This window comes from Lipotes vexillifer, unplaced genomic scaffold (genome assembly GCF_000442215.2).
Source record: "Lipotes vexillifer unplaced genomic scaffold, Lipotes_vexillifer_v1.1 scaffold356, whole genome shotgun sequence".
Classification (NCBI taxonomy): Eukaryota; Metazoa; Chordata; class Mammalia; order Artiodactyla; family Lipotidae; genus Lipotes; species Lipotes vexillifer.
This window is the reverse complement of record NW_006797342.1, coordinates 3006095-3023886: the sequence shown is the minus strand read 5'-3', so window position 1 is coordinate 3023886 and position 17792 is coordinate 3006095. Positions and strand designations below refer to the sequence as shown.

The following is a 17792-nucleotide window of genomic DNA, read 5'->3' as shown; positions in this document are numbered from 1 at the left end:
GAGGAGGAGGGGCAGGAGGAGGGGGACGGGAGGGGGACGGGAGGGGGACGGGGAGAAATGGAGGCTCAGTCTGGAGTGGGGCTGGGAATCTGAATTTCTAACAAACGCCTCCGGTGATTCTGAGGGTGGCCAAATACAGGACCTGCAGGCAGAGAGGGCACATGAGCAAAGCTGTCCTCAGTCAAAATACAAATACAGAACAATCGAGCTGACACATAAAAAAAAAAAAAGATTACAAAGGAAAAGAGCCATGGGGAAAGAAGGCAGCTGTGTTGCCAGCCCCTCGGGGATGTCAGCCTTCTCAGTGACTGCTGAGAGAGGGCCAGCCACAGTGGTCCTCTCTGTCACCCTGGAGCTCACCCACCTACGCAAAAAATAGGGGAGAAGCAACATGCAGAGAGATTCTGCAGGGAAAGCACGGTGTGGAAGCAAACCAACCCCTGCAACGCAAAAGCCCTGCCCCTGGGCTCTGCCAGAGCTTCCCGCTGGACCAGAGGAGCACAGCCTCCCAAGAGAGCCCACCTTCTCACAAAGGAGAGCTCAGGGGAGACCAAGACTCCAGAAGTGCCCGTCCTGCTGCAAACACAGGCAGCACAAAATTAAAGGCACAGAAAATAAAGCAGCTCATCAGACAAAGAAAGGCCAGCAACTGTGACAGCTCCTCAAATTTTCACGAGAACAGCCGGGCTGAATTAAGTAGCACTGATTCAGGTGAGGGGCGCTTTCTAGGGATTAACAGTTGCCAGGGAGGAGCTGAGATGGCCTGAGGCAAAACTGGCGGGGGGCGGCGGTAGGGGGTGGTCAGAAACCCTACCAGCCACCCTTCCTTCCCCAGGCAGGGCGGAGCTCCGGGGGGCGGGGTTTCAGAGCTGGGCTGAGGTCACGTGATGCTACTGTCACTGTCACAGCTGGCACTGCAGGTGCTCCGGGGCAGGGGCGGCACCTCCTCCCACAGGGGCATCAGCCGTGGGGGCGCCACAGCAAGTGTCCAGGACGCGCCCTCGCCCAGCCGAGCTTCACAGTTCACGGTAGACGCGGGGAGAGGGAGCCGGTGGCTTGGTGGTCATCCTGCCGCGTTTCAGCAGGGCCCCAGGGAGAAACCGCGTGGCTGCTAGAGCCGACCCCTCCGTTTGGAAATGAGGCCAATAGCACCCGCCCTGTCCACTGAGGGCTTAGTGGACACCACCTGCCTGCACTCCCCATCTGGACCTCAGTCCCCCGTGGCTCACAGGCCAGGACCCCCATCATTATTTTTCTCTCTCACCAGCTCATGGCTGGAGGCGGCTGGGAGCACGTCCCAAGGAGGGGAATGACAGACACACAGCACACAGCACTGCCAGACGGGGACACACACGACACCGCTGACGGGAGAGGACACAGAGGGGAAGCCCCTGTCCACCCTCACTGCAGGGAAGCAAGCCGGAGACAGGGGAAAGGAGACAGGGGCAGTCAGCGAGATGGCCCTCATCATTTTAAAACGCAGGTGGTAATCGTGTGATAACAGTAACACTGTCAGAAACCAGAGGGACAACCGGACTTCCTCTGGAGACAGAAGGAAATAGGGATGCTATGCTCCCCCCACTGCAGGGCATCCTCTCCAGGGGGCAGATGCCTCTGGAAACACGTGTCACACGTGGGAGGAAGCATGTGGCACACATGTAGGGAACCATGCACATCACACGCGAGAAGACCTGTGTCTCACACGTGGGAGGAAACATACTACATGTGAGGGGAAGCACTGTCACGTGTGAGAGGAACACACGTGTGATGTGAGCAGAACAGGCATGCATGTCTGAGATGAAACATGCACGCCGGGTGTGAGGACTGTTTCCGGCGGCACAGGTGTCCATGCAGGCAGCCTGGCCCCCCTGCTCCCTCTCGCCTCTCCCTTCCCCCTGGGCTCCCTCCCCGAGGATGAGCCAAAGTACTATGAAAACACAGGCCCACTGGCAAGTGACACAACTCATCGCAGCCTGAAGGCCTCAGCTCAGACGCCCCCTTCTCTGTGACGCTGGCTCTGATGCCACCAGGAAGAAACTGGTGTCCTTCCGGCCACGTGCCACTCCGCCTGGACCTCTCTCCTCAGTGTCACTGCAGTTATCTGCACATCTATGTCACCACATCATTGGAAGCTGAACTCGGGGCACAAGTGTATCTGTTCCTTCTGTGAGTCTCACACCTAACACAGTGAGAGGAATCAGAGTCCTGTCACCACACTAAATAAGCATTGCTGAGCAAATGAATGAATGAGTGAATGAATGACTGTCCCAACAAGGCCATGTACCTTTCTCAGAAACAGAAAAGAAACGCCAGCAGGTCAGCAACACCCTTTCATTCCTATCGTCTGGATTCACAGCCACAGGTGAAGAGTGTAAAAAGAAAGGTATAAACCTCAGCCTCCACCCTTAAATTCAACTGTGGCCAGAAATAAATAACTGAAGCCAGAGGCTACAAGCCTGAATCAGCAGCTTAATGAGGACTTTTTTTTTTTTTTTGGCAGTACGCGGACCTCTCACTGCTGTGGCCTCTTCCGTTGCGGAGCACAGGCTCCGGACGCCCAGGCTCAGCGGCCATGGCTCACGGGCCCAGCTGCTCCGCGGCATGTGGGATCCTCCCGGACCGGGGCACGAATCCGTGTTCCCTGCATCGGCAGGGGGACTCTCAACCACTGCGCCACCAGGGAAGCCCTTAATGAGGACTTTGAAAGGAAAGAGCCAGCAGAGGACACAGTGGTTCTGCACCTATAGCACTCAAGGAGCCTTACACACTGGAGGATGCGGCAGAGGTTACCAAGAGTTACGCACTTGTTACCATTAACTACCGAACTTTTCTGGACCTTACCACTGGAAAGTTGGATTTCTAAGACTGATTTTTAAGAAGAACCAAAGTCTCTCATATAATATGAAAATGTTTCTTTTACTAGGCCCACGGACTGACAGCCCGTATTCTAAAAGCCAGGACTGTTCCCGTAGACAGTACATTTGATAAACAGGCATATGGAGCTGTAAACTACATTTGTCAGGAGGCTGATGTCCCCCCTGGCTTAGATAATTACGATCCACTATGACAGGGCCACATAAGAGGTGCTCCCTGACACTGGTTAGCAATGCAGATGCTTGGGCCCACCCCCGAGATTATCTTGCTTCAAGAAGGATTTCAGGAAGATTAAAGCACTTTATGTCATTTGGGGCTGATCCTTTCTTAGTATCATAACCAAATGGTATACAATTTTGCCTGATAAAACCAGGTACAATGTAACTTACTAATGCCTTACACTACCGCATTTTGCTCTTAATTCATTTGTTTCTGTCAGCTTTTAATATTTTCTAGAAAAAATTTATAAGCAACCCTCATTAAATAATAATAACAATTTCTTTCTTTTCTTAAGAAGTTTAAAAACTGATGTTCAGGAATCCCCTGGTGGTCCAGTGGTTAGGACTCTGAGCGTTCACCACTGAGGACGTTGGTTCAATCCCTGGTTGGGGAACTAACATCCTGAAAGCCACACGGCGCAGCCAAAAAATATAAAAATAAAAACTGATGTTCTACCAAGAAGGTCAATGGTACAGGCCCGGAGCTGGGTGGAATTGAAACACAAGTAGATGAGAAAAAGGCAGTTAGTCGTCCACCTGGCTCTGTCCCCAGGCCTCTAACACCTCCCCCATCACAAACTCCACCCATCCATCCCCAGAGGAAACAGCTGTGCCTCCTGTCACCAGCTCCCTGTGCTGTCACCTGGTTAGCCTTCCCCTCTCCCCGCCAACCAGCACCCCCAGGCTGCACGGTGCCGTCACCGGGTTTCCTCTTGCCCTGTGAGACAGCCACTGCTAACTATCTTTATAAATAAATCATTCCCACCTGACATTTTCCAGGAGGAAAGTAACACATACACATACACACATGTTCAGAAAACTGGAAACTATAAAGAAACAATTTACATCACATTCACATTCCCTGAAGATAACCATGGCTCAAATTTCGAGCCCTTCTGACCTATTTCTAGTCTTTATTCTATGCTGAGATTCAATTTTGTACTTTATCTACTTTTTTAATAGAGGTATAATTGACATAACATTACATCAGTTTCAGGTGTACAATGGAATGATTCGATATTTGTATATATTGCAAAACAATCTACTTTTTTTTTTTTACACAATAGTGATCACACAGTATATACAATCTGAACATTTCACAGAATCACCTAAGAATTTTTAGGTTGTAACGCTTCTGAGGAGACTCAGCTTTTCAGGCATGCAATGAGGGAGCACTCTGCCGACAGTGGCCAGGCTCAGCCAGGCTAATCATGTGAATCTGCCATCGAGGATGGGAATGCCATAGGATCCAACCTACTACCTGCACGATGTGATCGCTTCTTGTGCTTTCACCATTCTATGCACCAATACGATTTTACCCCTTGTATATAAAGCTTTTTCGATGTTTTAAGCATAAGAATTACGTGCTAAATAATATGAACATTTACTTATGAAGCTCTAGATGTATACCATCAAATTAGCTGCCAAAATGACTATGCCAACATAAAGTCCCTCATCAGCATGGGAGAGTGATGATTTCACCACACCCCATGTGGCACCGAATACTCTTGGACAGCGATTTTAACACCATTACCCCTCAGTGACAACAGTAACTGGATGGGGGCTGCACCACGTGACACCGCCTGATGTGCGTTTCCCCAAGATCAAGGGCAGTGCACAACTCCGCAACATCCACGGCACCTGCAGACAACCCTACCTCTATTTGAGGATGAGGAAGACGAAGTCCAGCAAAGTTAATCCATTTGCTCATGGTCACACTTTTGTGTCAAGCCGTGGACTGAACGTCAATCTTGTGAGTATCCAACAGCCTTTCCACTATAGTGGCCAGGACAGCACATGGGTCACACCCTGTATATCTCCCTGGACCAACAACTGGCAGCGACAGCCTGGAACTCTATGTTGCGATGGGATTATGGCCTCGTCCAGGCTCAGCTAGAGAGAGTGCTATGAGCCATCAGAGCAGTCAACCACTGGCTGGGGTCAATGGGGTGATGCTGACCTCGTACCCTGGGTTGCTTCTCAACCACTTACACGGTGAATCTTATATACCCACAAAACCAAAACACGAAACTACGGCAATAATGCTACACAGAATAAGTTTAAATTATTTAATTCAATCGTCACATACAGTTGGCTATGTAAATCCCAATGAAAGTTTAATTTTGTTTGTGTGGCATTAATTTTCTCAAATGTTGCTTGAAAAATCAAGAATGAAATGGTTATAAAACTAAGAACAGGCTTAGTAACTAACATGTATACATTTGTCAAAAATAGTTACCTGATTATCATATTTTAGAGACTGCGTCCCAACCAGAAACCGAATGGCATCTGTTTCTGCCGTTTGAGGTGTGAGAGCACGTGCCTGCAGGAGGGAAGGAAAATGCACACACATGTATGAAGGTGGATCTAACAGACAGATTAGAAAGGCAGTTGCCTCTTCTACTGCTGATGGAGTAGCAACTGGTACAGAGCGCCTGCAAGGCAGTTTAGAACCATGAACGAAGAGCCCTCAACTCTTGTACTCTTTGTGACACAATTCCACTTCCAAAGTATATCTGGAAACAACTGTAAGTGGGCACAAAAATTAAGCAATAAAGATATAAATTATGTTTTTTAACAAAACCATTATTTACTTTCAACAGTAATTGATTGGTTGAAGAAATTATTCTTCAATAACAGAGCAGAAAATGGCTCCCAGTGATGGCAGAACAGGTGGTTTAAGCCAAGTCTCCTGCAGAGCCAGCTGGAAAAACTAAACCAAAAAGCCTGAGTTTGTTTCAAGGCTTCAGAAAGCTGCCAGTCATGAAATGCAAGCTCCAGGAAAGGAGAAGTTAGAGGAGGGCTGACCTCCTACCCACTTTCACCTGGAGGCCCTCATCAATTTGGAATAGGCGGCTAAGCGGTGATGCTGAGGAGAGCATCTTACAGGCTCCCAGAGCTGGGTGAGTGGAGTGCAGGATCCTCGGGGGAGGAGGGGCCAGCAGAGCGAGAGGCTTTGGGGTGGGATCCTCCCCAGCCCGGGTCACAGGCCAGGCGCGAGGGCGAACTAGAGTGAGATGAACCTGCTCAGCCTGGAGCTCCAAGTCACCTCAGCCCTTGAGTGGATCTCAGGTGACCTGAGCCCGCTGGCACTCCTGTGCCCGCCCGCCGCCTGCCCCAGACACCGCACCCAGCCAAGTCTGGAGCTCACTTTTCAAACAGTGGCGAAGGCTTCTCTCCTCTCTTCTCAGACTCTGGGAAATCATACAAAAGCAGGAAGGAAAATGAAGAGCACAAACACAAACTCTGTCTTCAGTGAAATGCGGAAACATCTGTAATCCAAACGCGCCTGAGAACAAAGCCTCCGAGGCGGCCAAGGCGCCAGCTGAGAGAAGACACCGCAGAGGACGCTGGCAGCGACACCCCAGACACAGGCGGGGACAACACCAGGAACCGCCCGGAGGGGGTGGCAGAAACAGGTGCCCTGCACACGCTGGGGCAAGAACAAGAGCAGGGCTGGGGACGGACTGGCATCTCCTCGGGAGCAGCCTGGGGCTCCGTGGGATGGAGTGGGAAGCCAGACTCTGCCAGACGCCTTGGCCTTGGGGTAAATGCCAGCTAAAGGGTTTACTCAGCAAAGCCCTGAGCTGCAAGAACTCCTGTCGGCCTGGGCGTGGGCCTGGCCCACCTCCACCTACAGAGCCTACAGCGAGCTGCTGCACGCGAGGGCTCAGCCCTGGACATGATCTAGGGTCCAGCATGGGAGACCTGCAAGGGCACCATGAGGAGGGACGGGGAGGGGGAGGGGAGGAGACAACGGGAAAAGGCGTCAGAAGATGCAAGCATTAGGCAGATGCTGCCACAGAAGAGCCAGAGCCCGTGATTATACACACAGACACTCACCTACAAAACCCAATGGAGCAATCACCTCTTCACAAGCGAGGGAGAAAACCAGAAAAGACTAGAGAGGGAAGGCAAGACAACCCCAGACAACTGAACCTGAGTTGACACAGCTGGAGGAACTGAAAACCAGACCCAATGCTGGAAGGATGCAAAGACAGAAACCCCAACGAATAATGTATGCAATATCTGAAGATACAACAAATCTATAGAATGAAACTATAAGATGGCTTTGTGCTTAAATTTGTCACTGTTAAAATGCAGTGTCTTCGTGCATTGGGTTGGAAGCAGCAGATCCACTGGCTATTTGATCACAGTTATTGTACGTCCTTTAAAATAATCTTCCACCCTTTGAGAAAAAGGGTCCTAGAACTCACCCAAGATTTGATATATTACTTGTCTTAATAGTGTAAACAGATTTCCAGTCATCATCTTGCAGAGCAAGTGTGAAAGGAACATCTAGGTTATGGTAATAGAAACACAAGAATTTAGGCACTTGGCTCAAAGGGATACAGGACAAGGAAATGGAAACTCCAGGAGGAGAAACCGGCACCAGGTGCACAGCTAGTAAGGATGGCACTAACCAGGCAATCCAGGACACGCACACAAAAATAAGGTAAGGTACAGAACTTAAAATTCAAATTTTTTCTGTGCAAAAATCCTGAAAAGCTGGCTAAACAAGTCATAGAACCCTACTTGAATCAGCAGTCAACAATGTAATTAGAAAAATGAGAAACCTGAGTATAGATTTGGCAAAAGATTGTAATTAACTATATTGGGAGTCTGAAGGAAGACAGGAGAGCATAGAAAAAGCCAAAAATCCTCACGTGCCATGCCATCCAGTCGCCACGTTATATCAAGAGATAAAAGCAAGAAGGTAAAGACTAGAAGAAACACTTTTTAAAATGTTGAAAGTGGTTGTTCTCAAGAACTCAGATAAGATGGAAAGGGAGTGCTTAGGGCTGGCTGATTTTTAATCAGATTTTCAGCCACTGACTGCGTAAACAATTCGTAAGAATTACTTGTTTTAAAATTTTTAAATACACAAAAAGAAAAAGAGCTAAAATCATGAACACAAGTCAAAACGTTGCAGAAACACGGATGTGCTCGGCATTTTCTCATTTTAACGGCCCCTCTATGCTGGTCTTCTGCCTCTTATTTGCACAGTGGTGCCTCATTTTACCCTCCAAGCCTCATTACCTTCAGTCAATGGTCAATAATCAGATTCCCATCTTCTATGCAAACTGTGCTCCACAGTGATTTAAACATCACTGACAACCAAACCTCCACTATAACTTTCAGTTCTTTTATGTTTACTGTAGTAATGGTTCTTCAAATTCAAGAAAGCCATGGCCCACAGAGCTGTGTAAAGTAAACAAGTGCAAAAACCAGCTACCTTTTTTAACATAAAAAAGAAATTAAAAAAAAAGATAAAGAGATTCAGATAAAATGCTTGATGCCCAAGGCAAGGATCTACTCTGTTGATTTGTCAAAATCCCAGGAAACAACATTTCAGTTACCTCAAAGATCCAACAGTGAAGATCAAAACCTCCGGTTACTTAGGAGATTACTTAAGGAGACCAAAAAGTTATTAAGTAGCATTGGAAGAAGATGCACACTTGAGGTAGCACAAGGTCAGAGAACCTTCTCTCTCCCCCTGTGCACCCTCTGGATGCACCATCTGGATGTACCCACATGTGTACCTTGTTAAGGAGAAAGCAGTTTAACTTTGTGGTTAAGGAGCTTTGAAGTCAGTTTGGGTTTAAAGCCTACATAGGCTAGAATCCCTAGCTAAGCAGCCATAGACCACAGGAAAAATAGCATCTACCAATACGATTGCTGTAAGAATTAAACAAAATATATGTATGGTGTTAAGAAGAGTGCCTGACACACAGTTCTCAATAACTGGTCGTTAAGGCACCAGTCTGTGTGATAGAGCCAGCTGTCAAGCCCTGTAACAGTTCATGACTCATAGGACACTAAAATACTGCCTTGTGTGGAATTTATCTGTTAAGAATTTTGTCTCATTATAATAATCAGAACATTTACTGAATGCTTATTATATGCCAGGCAGTGTTCTAAGTGCTTGAATTAAATGTATTAACTCATTTAATTTCATAACAGCCACAAGGGGGAGATGCTTATTTTCCCATTTTACTGACAAGGAAACTGAGGCCCAAGGTCACACCTAAGTGCTGGAGCCGACGTCAGCATTAGGGGAAGCTGGATGAAGGGGACACAGGAACTTTCCGTGTCTCTTCGCAACTCTTAGTGTAGATTTAACATTGTGTCAAAATTAAACGCCCCCCCCCCCCGCAAAAAAAAATAGAGTGCCTGCTTCCAGGAACGCCAATGCTGGAGGAAAGGTACACAAGCAAATACACCGAAGTGAGTGGTGAGAATTAGGCCACAAGGAACGCCCGGGGCTGAGGGGAGGCGGCGGGGGCTCCCAAGCCCGGGGGTCGCGGGCAGAACCGCTGCGCCCCCCGTGTGTCACGCAGGCCCCCAGCCCGTCCTGGATGACCAGGGCCTCTGGCCCCCGAATCCCCAGTGACCTCGGCTGCACCGACGTCGCTGGGCCCTCCTGTCACCCACCTGGAACTCCAGGCCGTAGATCACCGGCGCGTCGTCTTCCATGCTGCGGCGGCTCACTCGCCTAAGGCCGGTCCCCGGAGCGGGCGCGCCCCACCTCAGCGTCCATTCATTCCCTCCAGCCCCGGCGGCGCCAAACCGGAACGCTTTCTGGCCCACCCCGGCTCCCGTAGGGCTCATTTCCTGTGTTTTCCTGATGAGTCATCAATGCGCTCCTCGCCGGCGGCCAATGGCGGCAGCGCCGGGCTTGTGCGCATGCCCACTTGGCTCCCATCCGGGCTCTCAGCTCCCAGGCCCCGGAGAGTGGGACTGCGAGGGGAGGGCCGGCCTGCGAACTCCCGCAGGGAGGCGGGGGCGGAGCGAAGCCGGCCCAGCCCGGCTCGCAGTTACGGCCGCCCGGCGGTCTGCAGCTCAGGCCACTCCCTGCTCTATCGCCTCAGGGGGAATGGCTCCCCTGGGGCTGTAACGCTGTCGTTGGACGGCTGGACGCCGGGACGCATGCTTTGTAGGCACTGTCGTTAAGTTCTTCGCTCCAGCTTTACGGCTAAGGCTTCATTCTTACATTTTACAGATGGGCCGCTGCAAATTTCAGTGACATTTGAGGGCACAGAGGGGTTATGTTGGGGGGCTAGGGTATGTGTCTGGCCTGTCAGACTCAGGTAGGCTGGGACCAGGAATCCTTAAAGTCAGGGACCGGGCTAGTTCATATCTGCAGGCGCCAGGCGGTGTGTGTGGAGTGCCCAAGGGATCGCACTGCCAGGGCTGGGGTGATGCCTGGCATCGAACCACTGGCATTGTGTGGCAACATTTGCCTCTGTAGGAAGCCAGGTGGGAAGATCCTGGGGTCCGTGGATCTCCAAGGACTGTCATGCTGGAGAGGTTGCCCCGCTCAGGCAGTACTCCCAAAGTGCTTGCCTTGACATTAGGCAATGCCTTTGGCAGACAGGAATGACACTGCATGGAGTCCCAAAATCCCCATAGCTGAACCTCCTTCACTAACCTGGGTACCATAGGTTTCCAGGACCATGCACCTCTCCTCCATCTGTGTGACCATTTAACTTTTCTCTCTTCCCTTAATCTTTGTTTCAAATAACGAGGTCTGGAACAGGTGTTTGATATCACTGATCATCAGGGAAATGCAAATGAACCACAACGAGCTATCACCTCACACCTATTAGAGTGGTTGTCACCAAAAAGTTAAAAGATAAGTGTCGGCAGGATTGGAGAAAAGGGAACCTTTGTACACTGCTGGTGAGAATGTAAAAGGATACATCAACTATGGTAAACAGTATGGCGATTCCTCAAAAAATTAAAAATAGAGCTACCATATGATCTCACAATCCCACTTTTGAGATCTGAAGAAAATGAAATCCCTATCTTGAAGAGATATCTGCACTCCATGTTCACTGCAGGATTATTTGCAGTAGCTGAGACATGGAAACAACCTAAATGTGTGTGTGTGTGTGTGTGTGTGTCTGTGTGTGTGTGTGTGTGTGTATGCACACACTCAGCAAGGGCTCACTGCCCTATGCCCATAGAAGACAATACTATGGTACCAGCTTTTGAGAAAAGAATGAGCTTTATTGTGAGGTTGCCCAGTAAGGAAATGGGAGACAGGTCTCAAATCGGTCTCCCCAGTCCAAGGTTCAGGGTGAAATTTAAGGGGTTAGGGAAATTTCAAACTTGGAAGCTGATTGGTTAGGCTCAAATCAGTCCATATAAACTACCGGTGCTGCTGGAAGCCAGATTTTCCTTATTGAAAGATTTCCTGCCTCATAAAGGGCTCCAGCGACATTTCTATTTGAGTTCTGTAGACTGAAGATTCTTTGGGGGTCATCCTGGAGACACGTGCAGTGCTGTCTGTAAAATAACTCAAGGTTTGATTAATCAATTTAAGGAGAATAAGCAGTTTAAGCTGGTCAATGTTTTTTAACATGCTTTTTCATATATATAATGAAATATTATTCAACCTTAAAATGAAGGAGGTCCTGTCGTTTGTGACAACATGAATGAACCTAGAGGACATTGTGCTAAATGAAATAAGCCAGATACAGAAAGACAAATACAGTATGATTCCACATACATGTGGAATCTAAAAGAGAAAGTTGAAATCATTGTAACAGAGAGTAGAATGGCAGTTACCAGAGGCTGAGGGGTGGGGGAAAGGGGAGATATTGATCAAAAAGTACAAACTTTCAATTGTAAGATGAGTAAGTTCTGGAGAGATAGTTAATAATAATGTATCCTACACTTGATAGCTAGTGGGAACATGCTATAAGGCACAGGAAGCTCAGCCCGGTGCTCTGTGATGACCTAGATGGGTGGGATGGTGGGAGGTCCAAGAGGGAGGGGATATATGTATACATACAGCAGACTCACTTCGTTGTACAGCAGAAACTAACAACACTGTAAAGCAATTATACTCCAATTTTTAAAGATATACTATAATTGAAATTTGTGGAGAGTAGATTTCAAGTGTTTTCACCAAACACAGAAAATGGGAAATAAGTGAGGTGATGAGTAAGTTCATTAGCTCCATTGTGGTCATCATCTCACAATGTATAGATATATCAAAACATCACGTTGTACACCTTAAATATATACGATTTTTATTTGTCAAATATAAAATATTTTTTTACATCTTTATTGGAGTATAATTGCTTTACAATGGTGTGTTAGTTTCTGCTTTATAACAAAGTGAATCAGTTATACATATACATATGTTCCCATATCTCTTCCCTCTTGCGTCTCTCTCCCACCCTCCCTATCCCACCCCTCTAGGTGGTCACAAAGCACCGAGCTGATACACTAGCTATCTATTTTACGTTTGGTAGTGTATATATGTCCATGCCACTCTCTCACTTTGTCACAGCTTACCCTTCCCCCTCGCTATATCCTCACGTCCATTCTCTAGTAGGTCTGTGTCTTTATTCCTGTCTTACCCCTAGGTTCGTGACATTTTTTTTCTTAGATTCCATATATATGTGTTAGCATACGGTATTTGTCTTTCTCTTTCTGACTTACTTCACTCTGTATGACAGACTCTAGGTCCATCCACCTCACTACAAATAACTCAATTTTGTTTCTTTTATGGCTGAGTAATATTCCACTGTATATATGTGCCACATCTTCTTTATCCATTCATCCGATGATGGACACTTAGGTTAGATATCAAAACATCATGTTGTACCCCTTAAATATATACGATTTTTATTTGTCAAAAATAAAATATTTTAAATCATTAAAAAATAAGAATAAAGAATTGGCTGGGTCTGGTTTGGCTTAGTTGTGCTCCAGCGCCTAGTGCTGTGCCTGGTACTTAAGCTGGATAGGAATCCTTGGATGAACGAAGAGATCTGGGTGGTTACACCAGAAATCAAGGAAGTAGAGGCACAGACGTGGGCATCCTATTCACCGGCACCGTTTGCCTAAGATTAAGTTGTGGCGGTAAGGAATGCAGGATCTTCATACTGCTGAATTAAATCCACCCAGCTATTATTCGTATTATTATTATTACCATTTTTATCGTTAATGTGGTTACACAGTAGTACAGATGCATGGCAGGAAAAGTTGAAAATACACATAGGCACAAAGACAAATCCCTGAAAATAAATGTTTCTAGGGTGCTTTGGCCAGGAAAAAAAAGAGCTTAACCATCTCCCTTCCAGCTGCCCCTCTGCCACAGGTTTGTTTGTCGCCTCTGAGGGTCACAACGATTTCCCTCCCCAGTCCCAGGGAAGGGCTGAACTCCCCCCCCTCCCCGCTTATTCCCCGCCCCCGATTCCCACCTTGGGGCCCACGCCCCGCCCACCAATGCATGGACCGGAAACGCGCCGGGAGCTTGGCTCCTCCACTGGGCAGGCGCGGGAGCAGGCGCGCGCAGGCGCAGAAGCCGCGGAGGCGCCGATTCCAGTCCCTCCTTCCCGGCTTCCTCTAACCTTCTCCTTGCACCCTGGGTTACGGCTGTAGGTGACCCCTTCTCCAACCCCAGGGGGCCGGTGGCAGGTAAGGACAGGGCCCGGGCTGTAGGGAGGGGGTCGTGTTGTCCCTAAGCGCAGCCCCGCCGGCCCTCAGACAGAGTCCCCCGGGGGTCTTCTCTGCGGGTCTCCTCCCCGGCGTTTCTTCTCCCCGGGGTCTCGTCTCTGTCCCTCCTCCCGCCAAGCACAGGCTGGTCCTGCCGGGTCCGCAGCGCGGGCCTTCCCTTCCGGGGGCGGCCGTTGGCTGCACATCCCCGGAGCAGCCCCAACGCTTGGCACCGAAAGCTGGGGAGGGGTCTGCGGCCCAGGTCCCAGCTGTGGCCCTCAGCGACTTCTTAGTCCTGGTTTACTCTCCGGCAGGTGGACGTTCACAGTGACTCGCCCGACCAGACTCAGTATTGTGCGGGCAAAACGCGGTGGTTTGTGTAAAAGCATGTAAGTCTTGTAAATGTTGGCTGATTCCTTCCAGGACAGCATCCAGGACAGAGCTGACTGATAAGAGTGCATATACTGGGAAGATTTGAAAACACTTTTATTGTAAAAGAGCATAAGGCTCAAAGATGTGCTTTAAAATATGCCTGTTTTCCTCACCCTCATCCACAAAAGAGTTTGACCCCAATGAGACATTTCCTTGAACCTGTCATATCTCTTTATAGCTACTGGAAAACACTGTATTTAAATACTTCTTGTTTCTTTTCGTCACTTCAGAAGGTTGTACTGGGTGGCATACAGCGAGTTAGGCCCCTGTGTGATGGGCTGGGAGAAGGGATTGAGGACTTCAGATAGGATAATATTCACCAGTCCGCACATCCTGTGACTTCAAACAGGATCTTCACCGTTCCAAGACTGTGTTACCACTCTGCTTCGTCAATAAACTTATAATTACTATGTTTATGTGCAGCTCATCACAGTTAAAAAAGTTCCTGTGCATCCGTTGCTATTTAATCTTCATTATCCCAGTTTACAGATGAGGAAGCCGGGACTAAAGGATTAAATCATTTTCACCTTATTTAGCAGTGAAGCTAAGACTCAAGCAGTTACTCAGAGCTCTTTGTGCCTCAGCCTGCGGCTCTCGGTCACGACCTGTGTAGGAGCCTTACAAGGAGAGCAGAGGCAGAAAAACTTGGAATCCTGTCAGCATCAAGTATTGGTACTGTGGCTTTGGGCAAATCACTTGACTTTCTCTGGTATGATGGAGCTAATACTTTGTGAGTTGATCCTAAGGATTAAATACGATAACTCATGTAAAATGCTTGATCTGTGGTGGGCTTTTATAAATATGTGCTAATTAGATTCCTACCTCATGGCATAGTTCTTTCATGGAAATACGGTTTACATTATTGCAATCTGGTAAAAGATTTGTAATTGCAGAGTCTTATGTCCAGAAAGGGAGCCTGAACAGCAGTAGTTTTCATTGTTCTTAGTGAATTTAAATCACTTAAAGTTAGTACTTTAAAAATATTTTAAGGCATTAATTAAGCTCATTGTGCAAAGAACTCAACTGGACAAAGAGAAAGCCCGATTTCTTTGCTAGCATTTTGGTGCTGACATAGGCTTAAAACCATGTCTATGATTTCATAAAATTCATTAAATCAGTAGTAAGAGAAGCAAAGATTTATATCACATGCAAATCAAGAACAGATTCCTGTGCCTTTCCATTTTTAGATTATGAAATGTAAAGACTGCATGTAACATACATGGAAAACACAAAGTTCAAGTGCAGGCCCCGACACCGTCTTCTGCCGCTAGTGCTGCCAGCGGCTTAGACTCTCATGCATCCCTCCCCCATCAAACCTCCCCTTGCTGTCACTTCCAAGCTCCTCCCCAACCACATTGGGTGTTATTATCACCTTGTTTTTGTGTTTGTATTCCTAAAATAGTATATTGTTTAATTTTCATGTTTTGAACTTTATATGGAAAATCATACTGTTCTGGGTGCAGAATTAGATTTGTGAGATTCAAACATTGTTGCATTCACTATAGGATGGCTCATTCATTTTCACTGCTGTTTAGTATTCCATTTTTGAATATACTGCTGTTTATTTATTATGGTGCCTATGGGCAGTGGTTGTTTCCAGATTTTTTATTTTGGGGGCTTTGAAAAGGGGGCGGTATTTTGTTTCTGTTTTCTGTTTGTGACGTTCATGGTCATAGCTTTTGGTGCCCATGTGCAGGAGTTCCTCCGTGGTACATAAGTAGTGGGACCATTTTTGTCTCAACCAGGACTCTTGAGAGTGAAAAGAGGTGCTTAATTTTACTGCAACCATGGGAGTAAAGTGGAATCATTCTAGAAAAATCAAGTTGTATGGCTGTTGAAGTCACAGGACACATGCTTGTGAAATGTGTATCCCTTTCACCTTGTTCAAATCTTTGTTCAAAATATTTTTCTGTTGGATCATCTGTAATCCTATTGATTTGTAGGAATTTTTAATATCATCTTGATATTATGAAGTCTGACAATATCAAGTGTAGGTGAATGTGTTGAACAAGAAGACTACTTACACACCGCTACTAAGTGCATAAATTGGTACAACCACTTAGTAAAGCAATTTGGCGTTATCTGATAAAGAGGTGTATTCTCTGTGAATGACCCACCGCACACACTTAACTTTTAATAATGTCATGAAGGAGTTTTCACACGTACAGCAGGAGACATGTACAAGAATATTCATAACAGCACTGTCTGTAGATGCACAAACCTAACACCTCAAATATCCATCAACAGAAGAATAGATATTAGGCTGTGGAACCATCACGCAATAGAGCATCGTCAGCAAAGATGAGTGAATCACAGCTTCACGCCACTTACAGGGTTAGGTCTCAGGTTAAAAGTGGAAGGTGAAACTAAGGAAAAAACTGAGAAATCTAACATGTCTGAGGAAACAAACATGGAAAATTAAGGAAAAACAAGGGTGTGACAAATCTCAGAATATTAGTCCAGAAAAGGAGGGGAAGTAGGTGTTATAAACCTTGTATCCACTCCAGTTTAATAAAAGTTGTTTATAGAAAAGGGGCCTTCAGAAGAGTCAGGGAAAGGAGCAAGAACCTTCTAAGGTATTCCGGCGAAAGGAGTCAGAAAGCTGAGACGGGGCTTTCACCGCTGTCCCGTTCCATAGACAGCCCTCTTTCCTGGGGCCAGAGCGGCATGTGTGTCACAGTTACTTAGTTTCCTCTCTGTCATCTCCTTGAGAGCCAGTAATATAGCCTTAATGTAGCTGGTGTCAGAGACACAGTGGCGCTCGGCGAGCAATGATCCCTGACTTGCAGGACGTCTCAGCCCAGTCCTTTGGCGGTGTTTCTGATAAATGTGTAGTTTCCATTCAGAAATTAAGGTAAACAATTTAATTTTTACTCTGGGCTGGGTAACATCTATGTAAACAGTGTCACTTGGAAACAGGTGACATTGATTTTCTAAATTAGATTGGATTAGAAACAAGGTTACTGGAGAGAATCAAAACATAGTTACAGACTTAAGCATTGACTTGAAAGAGCATTCCTCTTAGCTTTCTTCCTTTCAGAAGATGATTTCTTTAAAAACAAGAATTTTAGGTGAGTTGGTAAAGCAGAATTGCTTGTCAGAGTTTTATTCCTTGCCAAGCTGTTCTTCAGAAAGGTTGCATTCCCCTTAGCAATAAGTAAGTTTCCCTAAAATTCCCCAGAACTGTCACTTCTAAAAATCTTTGCCTATTTCACAGGACAAATTTTTTAAAATCATAGTTCTAATCTGGGTTTCTTTAATTATTGCTTAAGCAGTTGTTTCTTGCTGTAATGATGCAGTCCGCATGATGAATGGGTCTCGATAGTGATGAGTCTTCTCTTATTGCATTGCCTGGTGAGAAGCCGCTCAAGGTCATCTGTGCACAGTCTCTCCTGGGTCCCCCCAGTTCAGTCTGTCTTTCTCTGTATCTTGTAATAAACACGAATTAACCTGGCAGTGCCTTCTGCTTACTTTAAGAGGAGACTTTTCTCCACTTTTCCCTGCATATAAAGAAGGTATCTGTGTGATTTTGCCAGTTTTGATATTCTTCACCTTCTCCTGTAATTGTATGTATTGGACCTTATAGCGTACGGTTTTTCACAGGTGTCCGTTAACGTAGTAACAGGGCATCTGGCATTGTCATCTGCACTGTTTTTATTCCAAGAAGGGCCCGGTTAACCAGCAGTAGTTCCTGGCATCTCCCAGGTCCCGGGCACTGTGCTGGGCACGGGGGTACTTCAGTCCTCAGGGGCTTAGTCTGGGGGGCCTACTTCCATTCCTGGTCAGATGAGTCCCATCACTTCTCTGGTTCTT

The 17792-nt window shown here is 47.0% G+C and overlaps 1 protein-coding gene across 1 annotated transcript in view; it reads right to left on the bottom strand.

The window, feature by feature from the left end:
- The window catches only part of EIPR1 (EARP complex and GARP complex interacting protein 1), an 89729-nt gene extending 80032 nt beyond the window's left edge, over positions 1 to 9697 (bottom strand). Inside the window, exons 1-2 of the mRNA XM_007469248.1 lie at positions 9528 to 9697; positions 5332 to 5415 (exon numbers count right to left, since the gene is read on the bottom strand). Of these exons, the coding sequence (XP_007469310.1) occupies positions 5332 to 5415; positions 9528 to 9569 (126 nt within the window). The 5' untranslated portion in view covers positions 9570 to 9697. The remainder of the gene's footprint in view (positions 1 to 5331; positions 5416 to 9527) is intronic.
- Positions 9698 to 17792: the final 8095 nt, after the last annotated feature.